At 48.3% G+C, this 22098-nt stretch overlaps 1 protein-coding gene and 2 long non-coding RNA genes across 13 annotated transcripts in view; 2 read left to right on the top strand and 1 right to left on the bottom strand.

The window, feature by feature from the left end:
* Positions 1–5133, top strand: part of LOC119471263 — a 50332-nt gene extending 45199 nt beyond the window's left edge. Inside the window, exons 2-3 of the long non-coding RNA XR_005200303.1 lie at positions 3125–3289; positions 5043–5133. This is a non-coding gene — a long non-coding RNA (uncharacterized LOC119471263). The remainder of the gene's footprint in view (positions 1–3124; positions 3290–5042) is intronic.
* The window catches only part of RGS6 (regulator of G protein signaling 6), a 640379-nt gene that overhangs the window by 17298 nt on the left and 600983 nt on the right, over positions 1–22098 (bottom strand). For 7 of the 11 annotated variants that reach the window (XM_037738569.1, XM_017528740.2, XM_017528738.2 and 4 more), the window contains 2 exons: positions 13777–13866; positions 10034–10087 (listed from right to left, as the gene is read on the bottom strand). In XM_037738569.1, the coding sequence (XP_037594497.1) occupies positions 10034–10087; positions 13777–13866 (144 nt within the window). The remainder of the gene's footprint in view (positions 1–10033; positions 10088–13776; positions 13867–22098) is intronic. The other 4 variants (XM_037738572.1, XM_017528742.2, XM_017528743.2 and 1 more) reach the window with 1 other exon arrangement.
* The window catches only part of LOC119471264, a 32157-nt gene continuing 15191 nt past the window's right edge, over positions 5133–22098 (top strand). The window contains exon 1 of the long non-coding RNA XR_005200304.1: positions 5133–5200. This is a non-coding gene — a long non-coding RNA (uncharacterized LOC119471264). The remainder of the gene's footprint in view (positions 5201–22098) is intronic.

Raw genomic sequence — 22098 nt, forward strand, 5'->3', positions numbered from 1 at the left:
GAATACAGAAATAAAGGAAACCTGGATGAACCTGCTTACACATACAACCCACACTCATGATCTCCTACAACTCTGATAACTCTTTAAGAAAGCTACGGGTGGGGCACGGTGGCTCATGCAGCCCGTTAGGAGGCCGAGGTAGGCAGATCACTTGAGGTCAGGAGTTTGAGACCAGCCTGGCCAACATGGTGAAACTCTGTCTCTACTAAAAATTCAAAAATTAGCTGAGTGTAGTGGTGCAGGCCTATAATCCCAACTACTCAGGAGGCTGAGGCAGGAGAATCGCTTGAACCCTGGAGGTGGAGGTTGCAGTGAGCTGAGATTGCGCCACTGTCCTCCAGCCTGGGCTACAGAGCAAGGCTCTGTCTCAAAAACAAAAACCAACAACAAGAAAGCAAGCTATGATTGCTAGCCAAGAATGAGATCTGAAGCTGAATCATTACCAAGGAAACCTCTATCAGGTGTAAAACCACAGGATCGTAATGACTCAAAGGCTAGTGATTGCTTTAATTATTTAGGATTATGGATGCCTCAGAACCTTCCAGTATTAACCAGGGCAGAGCACCGGTCAGAATTCCCCCACTACTTTTGCTGCAGATGACAAGGTTGGGTTGAGTGTTGTCTTGGATGTCCCATCTTCCTTTCCCAGTGTAATCTGCTATGATGTTAAGGCCAGGCTTTTGGTCCTTGTCTGACAGTCTGTCTTTTCCTATCAGGCATGGGGGCTCAGATGCACTTGACACTTGGTGCACATGGAAAAGGCCAGGGGCATGGTGTGGAATGGCTCTCCAGCCCTGTGACTAAGAACAGGCGCCCTCTGTCTCCCTGCCCTCCTTCTCCCCCACCTTTTATACCCAGGCACCAACTGTGCCTGATAGGGTTTTAATGGAATATATGAGGGAACATAGCAGCAATCAACCCTGACTGGGCTTTCTTTAGCTGTAAGAAGTGTCTTATTAAAACTTTGCTGACTTTACCAGGATTGCCATGCTTAATAAGAGGCCTCAAAGAATTTGAAAGCAAAAGATGAAGAGAGGAAAAAAGCCACAAGCTGTAATCACCATAATTATATAATCCACGATGAGTTGAAAGCAGCTCTGGTGAAGCCCAAGAGAGGAGGGAGTATCACCGGCAATCTGGTGGCTCTTAGGACAGCTGGAAAGAATGTGACATAGGAGCCTTTTCCTTCCCCTGAGCTGGGCTGAGAACAAGGCCCCCCCAGCAGGGCCCCAGAGGAGGGGAGCTGGGATGGGGGGACAGTTTCTCCTCAGGCTGAGGTCTCTGGGGGTATGCCCTGCTCCTGGCCAGCCTGAGGTGTTTTTTGTTTTTGTCTGAGATGGAGTTTTGCTCTGTTGCCCAGGCTGGAGTGAAGTGGTGTGAGCTCAGCTCACTGTAACCTCTGCCTTCTGGGTTCTAGTGATTCTTATGCTACAGCCTCCAGATTAGCTGGGATTACAGGTACCCACCACCATGCCTGGCTAATGTAATTTTTTTTAGTAGAGATGGGGTTTCAGCATGTTGGCCAGGCTGCTCTGGAACTCCTGACCTTAGTTGATCTGACCGCCTTGGCCTCCCAAAATCCTGGGATTACAGGTGCCTGCCACCACATCTGGCTAATTTTTGTATTTTTAGTAGAGATGGGGTTTCAGCATGTTGACCAGGCTAGTCTCGAACTCCTCACCTCAGGTGATCCACCCGTCTTGGCCTCTCAAAGTGCTTGGATTACAGGCATGAGCCACCACCACCCAGTCAGCTCAGGTGTTTTTGATGTCAACTCATTTACCTGAAGTCTGCAACTGGCATTGGGTAAAAGGCAATTGACTTCATGATCCTTTTTGCTTTCAACAAAATGCCTTTCCAGATGGGAACTATGACAGGAAGAGCTTTCTTCAACCACGGGCCAGGACGCCCCAGGCACATGGCCACCCTGGCTGTGCTGGGGCTCACTGCACCACGGTTGCCAGTGCCCTGTACCAGCGGGCACCTGTGTCCTCCACTCACTGACCTCTTTTCAGGCATTCGGGAGAGAAAGCCCTGTTGCCCAGAGCTCAGCTGCTGTGGCAGCAAATGACAAAAAAAAAAAAAAAAAAAAAGGATGACATGTGAAGGGCAGTGATTCCACTTCCTGACGGTTTCCCTTGCTTTGAGTGTGTCATCGTGTGGCTTTTCCTCCCTCAAGGCAGAGTCTAGTCTGAGTCTTTCAGATCCCTCCCCTCTGATCTTGGCAAACTCCCTCCATATAATTCATTCTCCTTTTCCACCACTTATTTATAAACCACAGAATGAAATGCAGTAAGATCCATTTAACAGCTATTTGGGGCAGCATAGAATTCCAGTTGCAAAACAAAGATCTTGGGATCTGGTGTAGAAACCTACTCTATACTATCCTTGGCCATTCACCTTCTAAACAGCGAGCCAGGGAGCTCGTTGTTAATTTGAAGGGATGTAGTCCATAGTTGGGATATCTTGTTATTGTTAGAATATTTTTAGTATCTTTTTATTTTCTAACCATTTGTTCCAGCCTTGCTCTTTGGAGCAATCGAGAAGTGTCCACTCTGGAAGACAAATGCAGAGAGCTCACGGTGGCCATCGTGTCTGCTGGGGGCTAGACATTTTTACTTCCGTCTCTTGCAACATGGCTTCCAGAGTCCCTTTCTCTCTCTAGTTCTTCTCTCTGAATTGTTTCTAGATGTTAACGTTCCCAATAATGTGGGGGCTTAGAACAAAGACTTAATATTGCTTAGAGTGACAAAAAGCAATGGAACACTTCTCCTTTCTCTGACCATCCCACTTTTGATATAGAGCCTAAAGTTGCCCTTTGGAAAGCAGCTGCATTCTGCTTTTACTTACACTAAGCTTGTAGTCAATGACAACCCAAGAACTTTTTTTTTTTTTTTTTTTACTTGATTTTTAGGAAAGGCTACAAATGCTATCCTGTGGTTGGGAAACCAAATTAAGAAAGCCCCTTAACTATGACCAGATAAAACGTTATCTGGCTGTTTTTGACCCATCATCCCTGCTGCAGGAAATGCTTTCCAAATATAATTCCATTATCTACCAAATGAGCCACACTTTGGAGTTCTGGATATTGGAATGTGGTTGGAAGGTTTGTCTCTTCATCCAGGTCATCAAAAAGGATGTTGGATGGTCCATGGCTGAACCCTTGTGGCCCACTACCAGACACTGCCTTTCCAGCAGACATAGATGGATTCATTCACCCTCTCACCTGCCATGAAGACACTGAATATACTCACTTCACCCACATAGGAGCAAACGGAGGCAAGTGGAGGTGAGCAGGGGGAGGGAGGCAGGAGTGGACATTGCTTTCAACCTTATTGTGCTTCTAACAGGCCACATGTGGTTTTTTTCTGGAGCAGGGCATGTATTTTTTAAGGTTACCCTTCTACAGTAAGCCAGACTGCCATGGTGTGTGTAGAGAGAATCTGCCAAACATTACACTAACGAGGCGCCTTCCCATTTGTGGCCATGGTGCTGTTGCTCAAGCTGATGTGATTTGACCATGATTAGGGAACATGGAAGAACCACTGCCCTGTGGGCCCTGCCACTGCCAGGGTGACTCCATGCTTCCAACCCATTGGCGAGCCACTGAGCAAACACCCAAGGGTCTTTCTCCCATCCACCTTTGGGCAAACATGACAAAACTAAAAATCCCACTGCTCTGAGCTCTTCTAAGTGCCCCTCCCTGCCACCAGCAGTGTCCCATGTAGCCACTCAGCTGGAGGGCAACATCTTACAAGCTGTTCCTACCTATGGACAGATATCGTGCCCTCCTTCCAAAATGTCATGCTTTCCTAACTCGAACTAGGGACACTCATTTGATATTTTAAAAAGGGAAAGCATCCCCTGTGGTTTCCATCAGGAGCTCGTTCTAGGGGGACTTCCATGGAGGTCTTACTTCTTAGCCTTTGAGGTCCTTAGACTTGAAGTGCTCTGACTTCTCTTTGAACTTTCCAGTCTGGACCACAGGCAGAGTTGGATCTCCTCTCCTTGACCTTGACATTGGCAGTGCTGTCCCCTTGCCAGGCTCCTGCCATTGGATGCTCTCTTTCTGGCCCCTTCTGCTGCAGTGCCACTGCTCCCCAGATGGGACTGAGGCAGGCTCTGCTCTTGGCAGAGGTGGGCATCCTGTCTCCTGTGTGGTTCACCTTCCCATGGTTTATCCTGTGGGGGGGGTCCTACACTCCCCGCCTTCTTACCAGGCAGGTGGGAGCCCACGCAGTTCCTATGTGACTGCACAGGGATGGCACCAGGGTCTGACTGCACATGTGACGAGCAGGAGGCCAAGACCCCACAACCCCACTGGCGGCTTGTGAAGTGAGAGCGCCTTCCTGAGAGGGGGTGGGAGGAAGCCACTGCCATGGCGAAGGGCTGCAGGTCACCTCCTGAAATAGATCCCTGCCTGGCACACACACACTTTGCCCCCAGCCTGCCTTGCTGGAGACTGGCCGGGTATGCGATTTGGATCTGAATCAGTGGCTGTAAACACACAGCTGTGTCCTTCTGCCTTCAGAGGATTTGATTTTCACTTGACTGCTTGGCACACTGGGGTCTGGGGAAGGCAGGAGAGGGCCTGGGCAGGGGGCGAGGGAGGGCTGGTGAGGGAAGGCCAGGAGCGGCTGCCCCCACCGGGCCCCGATCGCCCCACGTGTCCAGAAGCTGAGTTACGAGTGGGGTTTTTCTCCAAGTGGGCACTCTGTGGGGAGGGCATTTTGGCTTCTTTTGGCTGACAGGTTGAATTATCAGCGGGAACAACTGGGGTTTTTTCCTTCCAAGGGAAATGCCAGGGTCTAGGGCCCAGTGTCTCAAAAATGACAACCAACCTGTGGCCCTTTAGGATAAATCAAAGCCTCGAGATTCTTCCCTGTCGACCCCGTGGGGAACCACTTTGCCACTGTGTCTTCTCTGCACCCACCAGCCTTGCTGAGTCTGTTGTTTTGCATTTTATAGTTTATTAAAAAAAACTTACATTTTCATTTTCCAGCTACATAATAATAGTAAATATGCTTTTCCTAATTTCCCAGGGCCGAGATAAAAAGTGAAGTATGGAGGAGCTGTAACCTGGCCTTACCATGGACTTCACCACTGATTGTAAACAAGGTAACACTGTCTCTCATCTCTAAAAGAGGACAGCAACAAGCTGGCCCAGGGTTCCCTAGGGAACCAGAAAGCCTGGTAGCAGGTGAGCAGCAGTGTGTGCCGAGATTCCCAAATGCTCACATTTCATCCTTTCCCATACTCGTAGGGCCCCTGAGCCCCCACAATGCATGCAGTGATGTGGCAGCACCCACCCCGGTGTCCACCTTTCTACCCAGCTGACCCCACCTGACACACACACAGCTGGGCACCCAGACCAGAAGGGCGGGGAATGCAGAACTGGTGAGGCTACACAGTGTGGGGCACTCATCCTGTTCTCTGTGAGTCCTCCCTGGGCCTTCAGCAACTCACTATATATGAGTGAACCTGAACAACCCAGCAAGGCCTGTGGGGCACTCAGTTCCCCTGCCAGTGCATGTCCAGGGTTTGTAAATACACCCAACTCAACTCTATCCACATTTATCTCCCAGCCTTATAGGCTGGCAGGCACTTCCAAATCAGGAAACTGATTGGGCAGGAAGGTAGCTCCTCTCCCATTCCAAGGAATAAGCCATATAACTCAGAAATCTCAGGACAGAGGGAAGCACAGAGCTGCAGAATACTCCTAGCTGGAAGGGATGAGATGACCCAGTCCAAGTCATGTCAGAGGAGAAAACTAGGGCTCAGAGAGGGCTAGTGATTTGCTTGAGGTCACACAGCTAGCAAGCTGAGGCTGGAAGCAGGAGCCACTCTGTGCGGTGGCTTCTGCGGTATCTGAGTCCCAGGACTTGGCCTCGCTGCTTGAGGCAGGTTTCCATGCTTTCCCTCCCACTTTGATGGATGTCTCCCTCCAGATCCAGCCAGGGCCAGGGTTTTACTGCAGCTGAATCTCAGCGCTCTGAGATGGGAGAGGCTGGCACAAATGTTTGCGACCCAGCAGTCCCAAAGGAGTCCAAGGACTGTTCGCAATAAAAAACTAACCCCTTGAAAAGATTTTTAGTCAATTGGCCCTTGCCAGAGGCCTGAAAAGATTATTTCAACTGAGGTCAAAGCCCTCTGGGGACTCTGCTGAGTCTAGGTGTTTGGGAACTCATTCCACCGAGGTGCTGCGTGACTGTTCACCCGGAAACCTTGAGGAGGGGAGAACAATACCGCCCTCCCGGGGCAGGCAGGAGCACTCGGCTGACTGCCCTGGTTGTCTGCCTTCCCCTCCCCTGCTGACAGCCTCAGCCCTCCACTTCCGGTCAGCACCTGGGCCTAGAGCTGGGGGTTTCTCTCTGCAGAGCTGCCTGGGGCTGGGCGTGTGGGTGAGCTGCTGACTTCTTGGCTCTCATTAGCTCTTCCTTGGCTTTTGGCAGAGGAAGGAAGAGGGGGAGGGAAGGAGGGAGCGAGGGAGGCTGAGTGGCAGCTGGCTCCCTGAGCTTCCCGCTCCCCATCTGACTTGCCTGCTGCATTCCTTGGCAGGCAGGACAGGAAAGCCTGTCGCAGAGATGCCACCCATCACGTGCCAAGGCTTCTGCAGCTTCCGGCCCTTGCTGCCGCGATTCCAAGGAGCAACTTGGCAAAGCGAAACTTCGATGCTCTCTTAGGAGGTGGATGAACGCCTGGTCCTCCTCTCTCCTCTCCTCCATGGCCTCCAGTCTTGCTCTGGCACCAGCAACCCATTTCCCGTCTTCAGTGCCCAAGGCTGGAGCCGACGACGCTCTCAAGAGGGTAGGTGAGTTTGAACTGAGCGCCTGGACAAAGGTACCCAGGGAGGCTGACGCCAGCCTCACTTGGGGCTATGTTTTGCCTGGCCAGCTGGGCATCTGTGAGGTTGGGTCCACCAGAGGGAGTCTTGTTTTCCATTTTGGATGAATGTGTGTTGCAGGCTAGGTGCACCCCGCCGTGGACTTCAGTCACATTTGGCTCAGAACCTGGGCCCTCCTGATCAAATGAGCAGGGTGTATGGTTTCTATCCACAAAATGACAGGATGCTTAGCACAGGGTCCCCAGAGGTTTGCTTTGTATGTCCAAGTCCTGAGTGACATGGAATGAAGCTTGCATCGGAAAGAGAAGCTCCCCCAGCACTTTCTCCATTGACAGGGAAGTGCCAGGCCTCTTCAGCACCCAAACTAACATGGCCCTAAAGAAACCGTGAACCATACCAAACATCTTAGGATCTCATGGAAAAGGGGGCATGTGTGTTCTTAACAGATAATCCCTCTATGACATGGCACAGCTTAAGACTTGGAAACAATTTGTTTTTTCCACGTTTGTCTTCTACCAAAAAAGAAAGGACATTGGCATTTTCTGGGGAGAAATTCTGAATTCAGATTCAGTCTTGACAAGCCTCCAGCTGAATGATCTATCCAATCACCTGGATAGATTTTTTTTTTTTTTTTTTTTTTTTTTTTTTTTTGCCATTCATTAATCCTAAATGGCAGCTGGCCTCCCGTCTTTGGTCCGTGCCCTGCCCAGCTTCACTCCCCCATTTCCATTACTGGCCCCGCGACGTGGGTCGTGTTCTTATGCTTCTCTCCCAGCAACACGGAATGTCAGGAACGAGCCCTTCGTTTAGTTTATAGCTTGCAGTACACAGCAGATGAAACATTCATGTGGATGTTCTCGTAGATAAATCAAATACTTTATGCATATGATATTCAAAGAACGGCTATCAGATTGCGAGGCATATTGGTTAGTTAGTTCTGTTTGATGAGACCACTGGGCTATTGAGATGAAATTCCTGCATTCCAGTCTTAAGTAATCTGAGCGCCAACACATGGGTCATCTCCCTAAACTTCCATAGCTGTAGGCCATATCCCCAAACTTAGCCACATCTTGTGGGGGTATGGTGTCACCCCAAGAGCATGAGGAGCATGAATGAATGGCAATCCATCTCCACCAACGGAACCCCAAATTACAAATACATCACCTATTGAGAATCTTGTTCATAAAGGAACAGCAGGGAATTTGGGTATTTTATTTTAAGTTGGGGCCTTTTATCCATACCCTCTGGACTCCTTCAGCTCACCCTGAAACTTTGTCAGTTCCCCATGTGTCCACTTCAGACACTTGGGGGTGACTTGGTGCTTTCTTGTTCCAAATGCTTTGCTAACAGACCTTGGAGAACCACTGAGCCAACATCACTTTTGGGATGAAGGGAAATCAACAAATGCTCCCCACAGAGCTGCGGCGAGACCATTCTTGCCTTTCCTGATACTCACTTCTCTTGAAAAGCAGTGCAAAAATTTCTGGACATCCTGTTCAAGTACCCGGCTTCCTCTCTCTCACCTTCGGCCTGTGCGGTCACCCTGAAGGGCTTCTGGGGGCTGTCAGAGCTCTGCTTTTTTACAGTTTGTACCTGAGAGTCACAGGTACTCTTGGCTTGTCAGCAAAATCGCTAAACACCCTCTACCCACAGAGTAGCCAGGCCCAAAAGAGAGAGATGGGACCCCACTACCTTCTCTCAGGCCATCATGGGTGAAGGAAGGCCCAGAGGCCTTGCCTCTGACAGCCCGTGGCAGCTTCTCAGTGTGCGGAGCCACACGGCCATGGCAAACCAGCCATGAAGACAGGCGAGGTACCTGCAGGCCTTGTATTCTGTACCTTCTGATTTCTCACGAGGGAAAGCCATGGAGAGGGAAGACAGAGGAAGGGAAGGGATGAATACCAATTTTTAGTACCCACCTACTAGTTATTTGACATTTACATGTAGCAAATTGAAGACAATGTTTAAAGGCATTTAAAATGCATCTAGCTATGACAGGTCAGTGACTAGGTTGCTTTCAACCTGAGATCCTTAGACTTTTTATCTTAAAAGGATGAAATATGCATACCAGTCACACAGTAGTCAGATTTTACAAGGACTTTCCTCTTCAGCAGAGGTGGAACAAAGGCAAGTCAGTATCACTGGGCTGCCGCCCTTCGGGAAGGGAATGTGGACAGTTCCCTGGGTGGGACCCCTGCACCCTGGTTGTGATCTTGGTTCCCTCCAGTTTGCTATTCATGGTACAGGCAGGGCCCTGTGATTAAGCGGGATTGGCTATTTCTTGTGCACTGAGCTCGATGTTCACATCTTGGGGTGACCAGCATGGAAAGAGGAGATTGGCCCGTGTTGTTCTACAAAGCATGGTAGAATGTCTCAGCCATGCAGCCCAGGAAGAGCCATGGTCTCCCCACTCCCACCTGTTGCCACGGCCGTCTTGACGTGCCGCTGCGGGAGCTTTACCACTCTCCAGGCGGGGCGGACCATGAAACTATAGGAGCCTAAAGCCCATCTCGACCCACCCTGTCAGAATCAAGGCCTGAGGAGGCTGTGAGGACCTTGCCCCTGGGAGTACCCCAGACAGCGCAGGTATTCAGCTACTGCCCTCCTCTCCCTGGCCCGCTGTGAACATGAGGCTGATGGGGACTGGAGGGGACTCATGCAGAGGCGACTAACACACACGCCAGCTAGGCCACAGCGCTGGGACCCATGCAGCACGGCCACTTTCTGCACACAGCAAAAGCTGCCTACACAGCAACATCAGCACGCAACCCACACCGGCGTGACTGCCAGGGTTCACAGAGGGAAATTTGGCTTTGTTTTGAATGAGCTATGGTTCTGAGCCAATTTATTTCACGGTATAGTTCCATGGCTTCTCCCTGGGCTGCTGCAGAAGATGCACAAACTGCACAGCCCCAAGGGCGGCAGGCCCTCAAAGCCATGAACCCACGATCAAATGCCCAGGCCTGAGGCTGGGTGATCAAGTGTGCACCTTCTGCAGAGGGAGCTGCTCGCTCTTTTTGCATTTTTATCCCTAGAATAGAAGCTGCAGACACTCGCAAAAGAAAAGGGCTGAGTCAAGGGAGAAAGCACTGGACTCCCTCCCACCCGAAAGGAAACAACGACCAAAGGAAAAAAAGAAAAAATCAAAATCAAAAGAAAACTGGAGGGAAGAAAACCGACTGAACTTACCACACTGCGAGTGAACTTTTCTAGGGAAGTTCTACGACCTTGCTCACTTTCTGGCTTTAGGAAAAAAAAAAAAAAGGTAGGGAGAAAAATACAGGAAAAAAAATCTTCAGCTTACACATGGTTTCCAAACAGCAGCAGCCGCAGCTAAAGAATAACAAAAACCAAAGCAAAATGGGGTGAAAAATGGGAAAAGAGAAGCAGCCAGTGCCGTTGGAAGAGTCAACGGGAGAGACAGAAGACAGAAGCCCACAAGAAACGGTGCTGCCTCCTTGGAGCAGTGAGCAGAGAAGAGGGTTTGCTTCCCCAGGGACCGTGAATTGCACTGTGGGGCTTGGATTAGAAGCCATCACGACTTTGCACAGGACTGCAGTTGGTGGGTTTGAGCAGCTTGCTTGCTGCTTTCAACCTGCCGTGCCCACAGGCAGGAGTCCTGGTGGTTGTGGCACCGAGGCCCTGGGGCCCTGGGGGCTCCAAGTCCTGACTCCTAACAGACTAGTTCTGAGGGCCAGGGGGGTGTGGGAGGAGAGGGATGTCAGGAAGTGGCCGCTGGGGAAGTGAAGTCATCTACTCATCCCTGAGTCTGGGTTAAGACTGTTTTCTCTCTTGCGATTTCCCTGCCCAGAGGCAGCCAGAAAATTTGCAAACTTCAGTGACTTCCTAATGACCCTCCTTCTGTGTCCTTAGAGCAAGGAGGGTCTACTCATGGCCTTTGCCATGGACAAAGGGTCTTGGGTCTCAGAAGACAATAAGTCTTCTGACAATGGGGATTGTTCTGAGAAACAGAAACTGTTCTTTCTGTATCCAAAAGGTGACATAACACCTGCCAAGATGTGAGCAGGACAGGCTAGAGGAAGCTCAGAAACCACGGTGGGAAGCTCTTAGCTGGGGAGCCCAGAACAGGGGCGAGCAGAGGCAAAGCTCTTGACTGTCTTCCCAGGCTTAGCCTCCCCCCACTACAGGAGGAAGAGAGGTGTGGGGTGCTCCTGACCTTCCCTTCACCCTGCATTTCCTACCTTCAGGGGTTCCGGGAGAGCAGAATGACTGCCCAAATACCTGCTGGTGTATCCTGGAGCCCCATTCCAGGGTCCTGAGCCCGAGGCTGAGAAGTTCGGAGAGTGCACACACTCACATAGACGCACACATACACCCAGCAAATAACTGAAATGAGGGAGCTAAAGAGGCAGCCAGGTGTCTGTGGGTCTGCAGATTGTGCTGAGAGCAGAGGGGACAGGCCACACGCAGCTGCCTGTCTGTGTGGATGAAGTCGGGGGCGTCCTTGGCAGCCAGGCCCCTTGTCAGCTCAGCCGGCTGCCAGAAGACAGATACAAGGTCGCAGAAAGAAAATACAACACAAACGACACACCACCAGAGAGTTGGGCTGAGCTTGCTTTTGCACTAGAAACTGAAGGACTCATGCTTGACCCCGGCTACCATACCAAGTCTCCATTCTGGGGAGGGCAAGACTCAGCTTTAACCCTGTGGCCAGCCTGGGTGGCATGCATTTGGCTCAAGCCCGGCCAGTCCTGGCCCTGCAGCTGCCATTCTCGGTCTATCACTCTTGGCCTCTGGCTCACAGAGGGCAGCCACTGGTCTGGCTCACTTGGGCTCCTCTGCCTTGCACTGGTCACTGAGCTGACCTGGAAAACCGTCACTGGGACAAGTTTCCTAAAATAGCCCTCAGGACTCAGCTCACCTGCCCCCTGAGAACCTGTTCTTCAGTGTGACTATCACTGATTTTGAAAATATTAGAAAAGAGGCTGTGCCTCAAGACTCTGTCCAGGTCAGTTCTCAGCAGAAAAACGAGGCCGATTCATACTCCCCCTCTCTCCGCTGAGGTTGTGAATCTCACATACCTTTTATGACCTGGATACAGTGAGCCCATCCCTGAAATCAGACGAATACTCTAGGCCTACCTGAAAGTGCTGAGTTACAGATCAGATCCATACCTGGAGACTCTCAGGAAGAAATAGAAGAAAGTAGGTTTTGTCACTGTTCTGGGAAGCAACTCCTCGGTATTGAAACGTTGGTTTCTGCAAAGGTTTCCTGTCTCAAGAACATCCCTGACTTCGGGAGCTGGGAGGATCATTCTAAGGAACTTTTACCAGGCAGGTTGCCTGTTCCCTCCTCACTCCGATGACCTCCTCTGAGAGGTTTTCTTCTTGGAAGGGAGGATCTGCAGGCACCAGGGTCTCAGCACAGTTTGGGTACACTTTTCCTTCATGTTGAAACCCACAAGGAGAATGAATGGCCTCTAGCTTCTCCTCTTTGAGGTATGTAAACAGGCCCAGATTGGTCACACTGCTAGAGCCTTAAAATGTCCCCAAATTGTGATCAGGTCAGGTGTCTTGAGCCACAGAAAACAAGGAAAACTTTCTTTGACCTTTGCCCATGAGATCTGGGCTGGGGATATCAAAAGTTCCTATAACCTTTCTTTCTTCTAGTTCTTAGAAAAAATGGGCATTAGAGCCATGTCTGGTGGTGTCAGCCTCCTCCAAAGGAGCCTCTCCATTGACATCCTCCAGGGGGAGTTGACAGGGGACCAGGCTCCACACTGTCCATCACAGTAGCCACACCTGAGGGGGAGGGATGCAGGAAGCCCAGAGAGCTGAGCTGTTGACAACTGGGATGCCCCAGAAGTCCTCTTCCCTTTCTCAGACTATGGCCTCTTCCCAGGGGTACGCAACGGCAGGAGCTGTGTGGGCAAGGGACTCTGGAGCTGTGTGGTCCCTACCAGATATGCAGACAGGATCCTGGCACATGAGCGTGACGGCACACAGAGAGAAGGCTTGCATGGCTGAGAGGCAGCCCAAAGGAGAGTGTGGGATGGGCATCCATGTGCTTAGGGTCTGGCGCTGGGAAGCCAGGAGGGAGGAAAAAGGGATGCATGTGCTTTTAAGTGGCATGGCACAGAAGTCGTGGGGTTTTATGCAAATTGAGCCACACTTAACCACACATGGGCCTCAGATCAGAGCTGAAAAGCACAGAGGGTGGGCAGGCAGACTGAAACCAGGAGCCCTCTCTCTTGCCCTCCATTCCCTTCCTGGACCCTATTCCCCTGCATGCTGAGGGCCCCTGCACCACAAATCCATCACTCCACGGGCCGCAAGAAACCATGGCTGAGTTCTAAAGAGGAGGAGGAGGAAGGAGCTGGGCGCAGGTACTTCTTGGTTAAGAGAGAAAAGACAGTGGGGCAGGTGAGGGAGAGGAAGGGGGCGTCCAGGAGGGAGAAACCCCAGGATGACTTCAGGTACTGGATCGTGCTCTTGATACCGACAAGACTTTCTGTCCAGTGAGGGAGCTGCCCCAACCGTGGCCTCATCCTTATCTCTGGGCTGGTCAGGGAGAGAAGTCTGAGGGGAGGGTTCTGGACTTTGCAGTGAGGGGCTCTCTCCAGTGTCCTGAGGGTTTTGCAGATGCTGCTGTCAGCCCCGTGCTCCTGTGCTGAGCCACTGTGGCCTTGGCATTTTGTCACCCCACATACCCACCCCCGCCATGGGCGGGACATGCAGACAGAGGCAATAGGGATGTGGAGGCAGGATGTCCCACCCTGGACTTAGCAGCGGGGTTGGGGTGCTGACCATCCTAACTAACTGTTTTCCATTAGAATGGGAGCAGACAGAGAAGGGAAAGAAGAAAAGAGGAAACAAAACCCAAGGGATGACATTCTCATTTCAAACCAGCAGCAAGCAGCAGGCAAGAGTAAACAGTGCTAAGAAGGGCAAGCCTGCCCTTCCCAAAGATACCTTCTTCTTGGCCAGCAGCAAGTCCTGGTAAGCATTTGACCGGAGGAAGCGGGCATAGCTGTCACTTTTCATCAGCTTGTAGATGTGCTCCTGGGGAGGAAGGTGACAAGGAGACACAAGGAAGGACTGTCAACCAGTGATAAAGAATACTACAATCCAATTGGTCACTCTTTGGGGGAAAGAGACGAAGGAACCTAAGTCTGTTTGCATGTACCTAGAAAAACTGGCAGCATGTTCCACCCCCACACCCCCAAACTCAGAAGCACCAAACAAATAAAAGATCCCTGAGAATCATATCCCAAGGGATTTGTAACTGGACTTGGGTGTCATGTTGGGGTGCCTAATGATTACAACCAGACACGGCAATGAGAAGGAACAAACTGTTCTTACACCCAACAGCTTGGATGATCTCAAGGGAATTATGAGTGAAAAAGCCACGCTCCAGATTATCAACTATATTATTTCATGTATGTAACATTCTTGAAATGACAAATTAGAGAGATAAAGAGCAGATTAGTGTTGCTGGGGTTAGAGATGAGTAAGGACAGGGAGCGAGGGAGGTATGGTTATAAAAGGCAACAGGAAGTATCTTTGTGGTGACAGAATGGTTCTGTATTTTGACATGTCTTAGCCCACATGATAAAGTTGTATGGAACTAAATGCACACATACATGGGGTACAAGTAAAGTTGAGAGATGAATAAAGTCAGGGGATTGTAGCCATGTCCATCTCACAGCTGTGATACTGTTACTATAGTTTTGCAAGATGTTGCTGTTGGGGAAAATTGGGTAAACAGCACATTATTTCTTACAACTGCATCAGAATCAATATGTATCTCAAAAAGTTTAACTGAAAAAAAAAAAAACACAAAAAACAGGCAACTGGCATTTCTGCCAAGATGGCCCAATAGGAACAGCTCCAAAGCGCAGTTCCCAGAGAGAGGGATGCAGAAGGCAAGTGATCTCTGCATTTCCAACTGAGGTTCCAGGTTCATCTCATTGGGACTGGTTAGACAGTGGGTGCAGCCCAAGGAGGGTGAGCCGAAGCAGGGTGGGGCATCACCTCACCTGGGAAACACAAGGGGCTGGGGAACTCCCTCTTCTAGCCAACGAAGCCATTAGGGACTTTTCCCGACACTCTGGCATTCTGGCTCAGATACTGTGCTTTTCCCATGGTCTTCGGTCTTCACAACCCACAGACCAGGAGACTCCCTCTGGTGCCTACAACACCAGCACCCCAGGTTTCCAGCACAAAACTGGGTGGCCATTTTAGCTGCAGGGTTTTTTTTGTTTGTTTGTTTTGTTTTCCTTATATCCCAGTAGCACCTGGAACGTCAATGAGACAGAGCCACTCATTCCCCTGAAAAAGGGGGCTGAAGCCAGAGAGCCTAGAGATCTGGCTTGGCAGGTCCCACCTCCATGAAGACCAGCAAGCTAAGATCCACTGGCTTGAAATTCTTGCAGCCAGCACAGCAGCTCGACCTGGGACATTCGAGCTCAGTAGGGGAAGGGGGTCCACCATTGCTGAGGCTCTGGTAGGCAGTTTTAACCTCGTCTATGTAGGCAAAGCCCCTGGGAAGTTTACACAATAACTGGGTGGAGCCCACAGCAGCTCAACATGGCCTCTGCAGGCAGACAGTCACTAGACTCCCATCTTGTTGGGCAGGCCATCTCTGAAAAAATGCAGCAGCCCGTCAGGGTTGTTTTATTTATTTTATAAATAAAACACCCACCTTCCTAGGACAGAGCATCAGGGAAAAGGGGTGGTTGTGGGTTCAACTTCAGCAGACTTAAACATCCCTGCCTGGTAGCTCTGAAGGGAGCAATGGATCTCCCAGCACAGTGCTCAAGCTCCAATAAGGGACAGATTGCCTCCTTAAGTGGCTCCCTGATCCCCATGTATCCTGACTGGGAGACACCTCATACAGGAGAGCTCAAGCTGACATATGGCAGGTACCCTTCTGGGAGGAAGCTTCCAGAGGAAGGAAGAGGCAGCAATCTTTGCTATTCTGCAGCCCCCACAGGTGATTCCCAGGCAAGCAGTTTCTGGAGTGGATCTCCAGCAAACTCCAGCAGAGGGGCCTGTTAGAAGGAAAACTAACAGAAAGAAATAGGTTCAACATCAACAGAAAAGTCCACTCAGAGACCCCATCCAAAGGTCAGCAACTGCAAAGATCAAAGATAGATAAATCCATGAAGATGGGAAAAAAACCAGTGCCAAAAGGCTGAAACCTCCAAAAACCAGAATGCCTCTTCTCTTCCAAGGGATCACTACTCCTCGCCAGCAAGGGAACAAAACTGGATGGAGAATGAGTTTGATGAATTGACAGAAGCAGGCTTCAGAAAGTGCATAATAACAAACTTCTCTGAGCTAAAGGAGCATGTTCTATCCCAATACAAGGAAACTAAGAACCTTGAAAAAAGGTTAGATGAAATGCTAACTAGAATAACCAGCATAGAGAAAAACATAAACGACTTGATGGAGCTGAAAAACACAGGACAAGAACTTTGTGAAGCATACACAAGTTTCAATAGCCAAATCAATTAAGCAGAAGAAAGGATATTAGGGATTGAAGATCAACTCAATGAAATAAAGCAAGAAGGCAAAATTAGATAAAAAAAAAAAGTGAAAAGAAATGAACAAAGTCTCCAAGAACAATGGGATTATGTGAAAAGACCAAGTCTATGTTTGATCAGTGTACCTGAAAGTGACAGGAAGAATGAAACCAAGTTGGAAAACACTCTTCAGGATATTATGCAGGAGAACTTCCCCAACCTAGCAAGGCAGGCCAACATTCAAATTCAGGAAATATAGAGAACACCACAAAGATATCCTTCGAGAAGAGCAACCCCAAGACACACAGTCTTCAGATTCACCAGGGTGGATATGAAGGAAAAAATGCTAAAGGCAGCCAGAGAGCATGGTTGGATTACCCACAAAGGGAAGCCCAACAGACTCACAGTGGATATCTTTGCAGAAACCCTATAATCCTGAAGAGAGTGGGGGCCAATATTCAACATCGTTAAAGAAAAGAACTTTCAACCCAGAATTTCATATCCAGCCAAACTAAGCTTCAAAAGTGAAGGAGAAATAAAATTCTTTATGGACAAGCAACTGCTGAGAGATTTCATCACCACCAGGCCTGCCTTATAAGAGCTTCTGAAGGAAGCACTAAACATGGAAAGGAACAACCAGTACCAGCCACTGCAAAAACATACCAAATTGTAAAGAGCATTGACACTATGAAGAAACTGCATCAACTAACAGGCAGAACAACCAGCTAGCATCAATATGGTAGGATCAATTCACACATAACAATATTAACCCTAAATGTAAATGAGCTAAATGCCCCAATCAAAAGACACAGACAGGCAAATTGGATAAAGAGTCAAGACCCTTTAGTGTGCTACATCCAGGAGACCCATCTCATGTGGAAATATACACACAGGCTCAAAATAAAGGGATGGAGGAAGGTTTACCAAGCAAATGGAGAGCAAAAAAAAAGCAGGGGTTGCAATCCTAGTCTCTGATGAAACAGACTTTAAACCAACAAAGATCAAAAGAGACAAAGGCAGTAATGTCGTACAGGGAGGGATCCAAGATGGCCGATTAGCTGCAGCTCCCAGCAAGAGTGTGGAGGGTGAGTGGACACTGCATTTCCAGATGGATTTTTATTGCCCACAGACCAGGAGATTCCTGGGTGGAGGAGCCCCACGGGTCGCCAGGGCGGCTGTTTTGGCGGGTCTCTACACAAAATACATGGATCTGGGCACCGTTTTAGTTGGCGATTGGAGCGCCTGGGAGACACAGTTGCCTGTTCAACTGATAAAAAGGGGACTGAAACAGGGAGCCAGGCCAGGAGATTCCTGGACGAAAAAGTGCCATAAATCTCCAGCACAGCTGTTTCAGCCAGCACAGTGGGTCACTGCTTGGGAAATCACACAGATCCGGGCGCCTTTTCAACAGGTGACTGGAAAGCCTGGGAGATAGAGTCGCCCATTCAACTAAAAAAAAAAGGGGACTGAAACAGGGAGCCAGGCCAGGAGATTCCTTGGCGAAAAAGTGCCATGAGTCTCCAGCGGCTGTTTCAGCCGGCGCAGTGGGTCTACGCACAAGAAATCGTGTAAATCTGGGCACCATTTCAACTGGTGACTGGGACACCTGGGAGACAGAGTCACCCATTCAACTGAGAAAAAAAAGGGGTCTGAGGCAGGGAGCCAGGTGATCAGGCTCAGCCAGTCCCACCCCCACAAAAAACAACAATCTGAAACACTCTGGATTGAGAGTTTCACACCAAGCACAGCTGAACCCAGGATAATCCAGCTCTGTGGGGGAGGGGCGTCCACCATTATTGAGGCAGTCCACCATTACTGAGGCAGTCTGCCATTACCGAGGCAATCTGCCACTACTGAGGCAGTCCGCCATTACAGAGACAGTCTGCCATTACTGAGGCAGACAGCCATTACCGAGGCAGTCCATCACTACCGAGGTAGTCCGCCATTGCTGAGGTGGCCCGCCATTGCCAAGGCAGTCCACCATTGCAGAGACAGTCTGCCATTACAGAGGCAGGCTGCCATTGCCGAGGCAGTTCTAACTATACCCCGATAAACAGGACTGCAGGGAAGTCCACACAGCAGCTGGGCAGAGCCCATCAGCAGCTTAGCAAAGCCTCTGCAGGCAGACTGTGACTAGGCTGCCTTGTCGCTGGGCAGGGCAGCCCTGAAAAAAGGCAACAGCACAACAAAAACTTATAAATAAAGCCCTACCTTCCTGAGACAGAGCACCTAGGGGAAAATAAGGCATTTATGAGTTGTGCTGCAGCAGACTTACACATACCTGCCCAGCAGCTCTGAATGGAACAACGGAGCTCGCAGCTCAGCACTTGAGCTCCTATAAAGGACAGACTGTCTCCTCAAGCAGCTCCCTGACCCCTGTATATCCAAAGAGTCATCTCATAAAGGAGAGCTCAGACTGACATCTGATGGGTAACCTTCTGGGACAAAGATAGCAGAAGAAGAAACTGGCAGCAGCCCTTACTGTTCTGCAGCTGCTGCAGGTGATCCCCAGGCAAACAGGGCCTGGAGTGTACCTCCAGCAGTCCTACAGCAAAGGGGCCTGACTGTTAGAAGGGAAACTAAGAGACAGAAAGAAATAACTTCATCATCAACAAACTGGACATCCACTCAGAGACCCCATCTGAAAGTCAATAACTACAAAGATCACAGGTAAATAAATCCATAAAGATGGGAAGAAACCAGTGCAAAAAGGATGAGAACAGCCAAAACCAGAACGCTTCTCCTCCTCCAAGGGATCACAACTCCTCACCAGCAAGGGAACAAGGCTGGATGGAGAATGAGTCTGATGAATTGACAGCAACAGGCTTCAGAAGGTGGGTAATAAGAAACTTCTCTGAGCTAAAGGAACATGTTCTAACCCAATGCAAAGAAACTAAGAACCTTGAAAACAGGTTTGATGAAATGCTAATGAGAATAAACAGCTTAGGGATATAAATGAATTGATGGAGCTGAAAAACACAACACGAGAACTTCATGAAGCATACACAACTTTCAATAGCTGAATTGACCAAGGAGAAGAAAGGATATCAGAGATAGAAGATCAACTCAATGAAATAAAATGAGAAGTCAAGATTAGAGAAAAAAGGGTAAAAAGAAATGAACAAAGTCTCCAAGAAATATGGAACTATGTGAAAAGTCCTATGTTTGATAGGTGTACCTGAATGTGACGAAGATAATGAATCCAACCTGGAAAACACTCTTCAGGATATTATCCAGGAAAATGTCACCAACCTAGCAAGGCAGGCCAATATTCAAGTCCAGGAAATACAGAGAACACCACAAAGATATCCTTCGAGAAGAGCAACCCCGAGACACATAATCATCAGATTCACCAGGGTTGAAATGAAGGAAAAAATGCTAAGGGCAGCCAGAGAGAAAGGTCAGGTTACCCACAAAGGGAAGCCCATCAGACTCACAGTGAATCTCTCAGCAGAAACCCTACAAGCCAGAAGAGAGTGGGGGCCAATATTCAACATCCTTAAAGAAAAGAAATTTCAACCCAGAATTTCATATCCAGCCAAACTAAGCTTCATAATTGAAGGAGAAATAAAATCCTTTAAAAACAAGCAATTACTCAGAGATTTCATCACCACCAGGCCTGCTTTACAAGAGCTCCTGAAAGCAGCACTAAACATAGAAAAGAATGAGCAGTACCAGCCACTCCAAAAACATACCAAATGATAAAGAACATTGACACAATGAAGAAACTGCATCAACTAATGGGCAAAACAGCCAGCTAGCATCAAAATGGCAGGATCAAATTCACACATAACAATATTAACCCTAAATGTAAATGGGCTAAATGCCCGAATCAAAAGACACAGACTGGCAAATTGGATAAAAAGCCAAAACCCATCAGTGTGCTGTATCCAGGAAACCCATCTCACATGCAAAGATACACAAAGGCTCAAAATAAAGGGATGGAGGAAGATTTACCAAGCAAATAGAGAGCAGAAAAAAGCAGGAGTTGCTATCCTAATCTCTGATAAAACAGACTTTAAACCAAGAAAGATCAAAAGAGACAAAGAAGGACATTACATAATGGTAAAAGGATCAATGCAGCAAGAACAGCTAACGATCCTAAATATATAGGCACCCAATACAGGAGCACCCAGATACATAAAGCAAGTTCTTAATTACTTACAAAGAGACTTAGACTCCCACACAATAATAGTGGGAGACTTTAACACTCCACTGTCAATATTAGACAGATCAACGAGACAGAAAATTAACAAGGATATCCAGGACCTAAACTCAGACCTGGACCAAGCAAACCTAACAGACATCTACAGAACTCTCCACCCCAAATCCACAGAATATACATTCTTCTCAGCACCACATCACACCTACTCTAAAATTGACCACATAATTGGAAGTAAATCACTCCTCAGCAAATGCAAAAGAAAGGAAATAATAAAAAACAGTCTCTTAGACCATAGTACAATCAAATTAGAACTCAGAATTCAGAAACTAACTCAGAACCGCACGGCATCATTGAAACTGCACAACCGGCTCTTGAATGCTGACTGGATAAACAATGAAATGAAGGCAGAAATAAAGATGTTCTTCGAAACCAATGAGATTGAAGACACAATGTACCAGAATCTCTGGAACATATTGAAAGCAGTGTCTAGAGGAAAATATACAGCAATAAATGCCCACATGAGAAGCAAGGAAAGATCTAAAATCTACACACTATCGTAAAAATTGAAAGAGCTAGAGGAGCAAGATAAAAAAAACTCAAAACCTAGCAGAAGACAAGAAATAACTAAGATCAGAGCAGAACTGAAGGAGACAGAGACACAAAAAACCCTTCAAAAAATCAATAAATCCAGGAGATGGTTTTTTGAAAAGATCAATAAAATAGACCACTAGCCAGATTAATAAAAAAGAAAAGAATAATTAAATAGATGCAATAAAAAATGATAAAGGGGATATCACCACAGATTCCACAGAAATAAAAGCCATCATCAGAGATTATTACAAACAACTCTAGGCACATAAACTAGTAAACCTGGAAGAAATGGATAAATTCCTGGACACTTGCATCCTCCCAAGCCTAAATCAGGAAGAAGTCGAGACCCTGAATAGACCAATACCAAGGGCTGAAGTTGAGGCAGCAATCAACAGCCTACCACCCAAAAAAAGCCCAGGTCCAGAAGGGTTCACAGCCGAATTCTACCAGACATACAAAGAAGAACTGGTACCATTCCTTCTGAAACTGTTCCAAATAATCCAAGAAGAGGGAATCCTTCCCAAATCATTTTATGAGACCATCATCCTGATACCAAAACCTGGCAGAGACTCAGCAAGAAAAGAAAACTTCAGGCCAATATCCATGATGAACATAGATGAAAAATCTTCATTAAAATACTGGCAAACCAATTGCAACAGCACATCAAAAAGCTTATCCACCATAATCAAGCAGGCTTCATCCCAGGGATGCAAGGCTGGTTCAACATACGCAAGTCTATAAATGTAATTCACCACATAAACAGAACCAAAGACAAAAACCACGATTATCTCAATAGATGCAGAGAAGGCCATCAACAAAATTCAACAGCCCTTTATGCTAAAAACTCTCAATAAACTAGGTATCAACAGAATGTATCTCAAAATAATAAAAGCTATTTACAACAAACCCACAGCCAGTATCATACTGAATGGGCAAAAACTGGAAGTATTCCCTTTGAAATCTGGCACTAGACAAGGATGCCCTCTCTCACCACTCCTATTCAATATAGTA

The sequence above is a fragment of the Cebus imitator genome, unplaced genomic scaffold (assembly GCF_001604975.1).
Source record: "Cebus imitator isolate Cc_AM_T3 unplaced genomic scaffold, Cebus_imitator-1.0 Scaffold54, whole genome shotgun sequence".
Classification (NCBI taxonomy): domain Eukaryota; kingdom Metazoa; phylum Chordata; class Mammalia; order Primates; family Cebidae; genus Cebus; species Cebus imitator.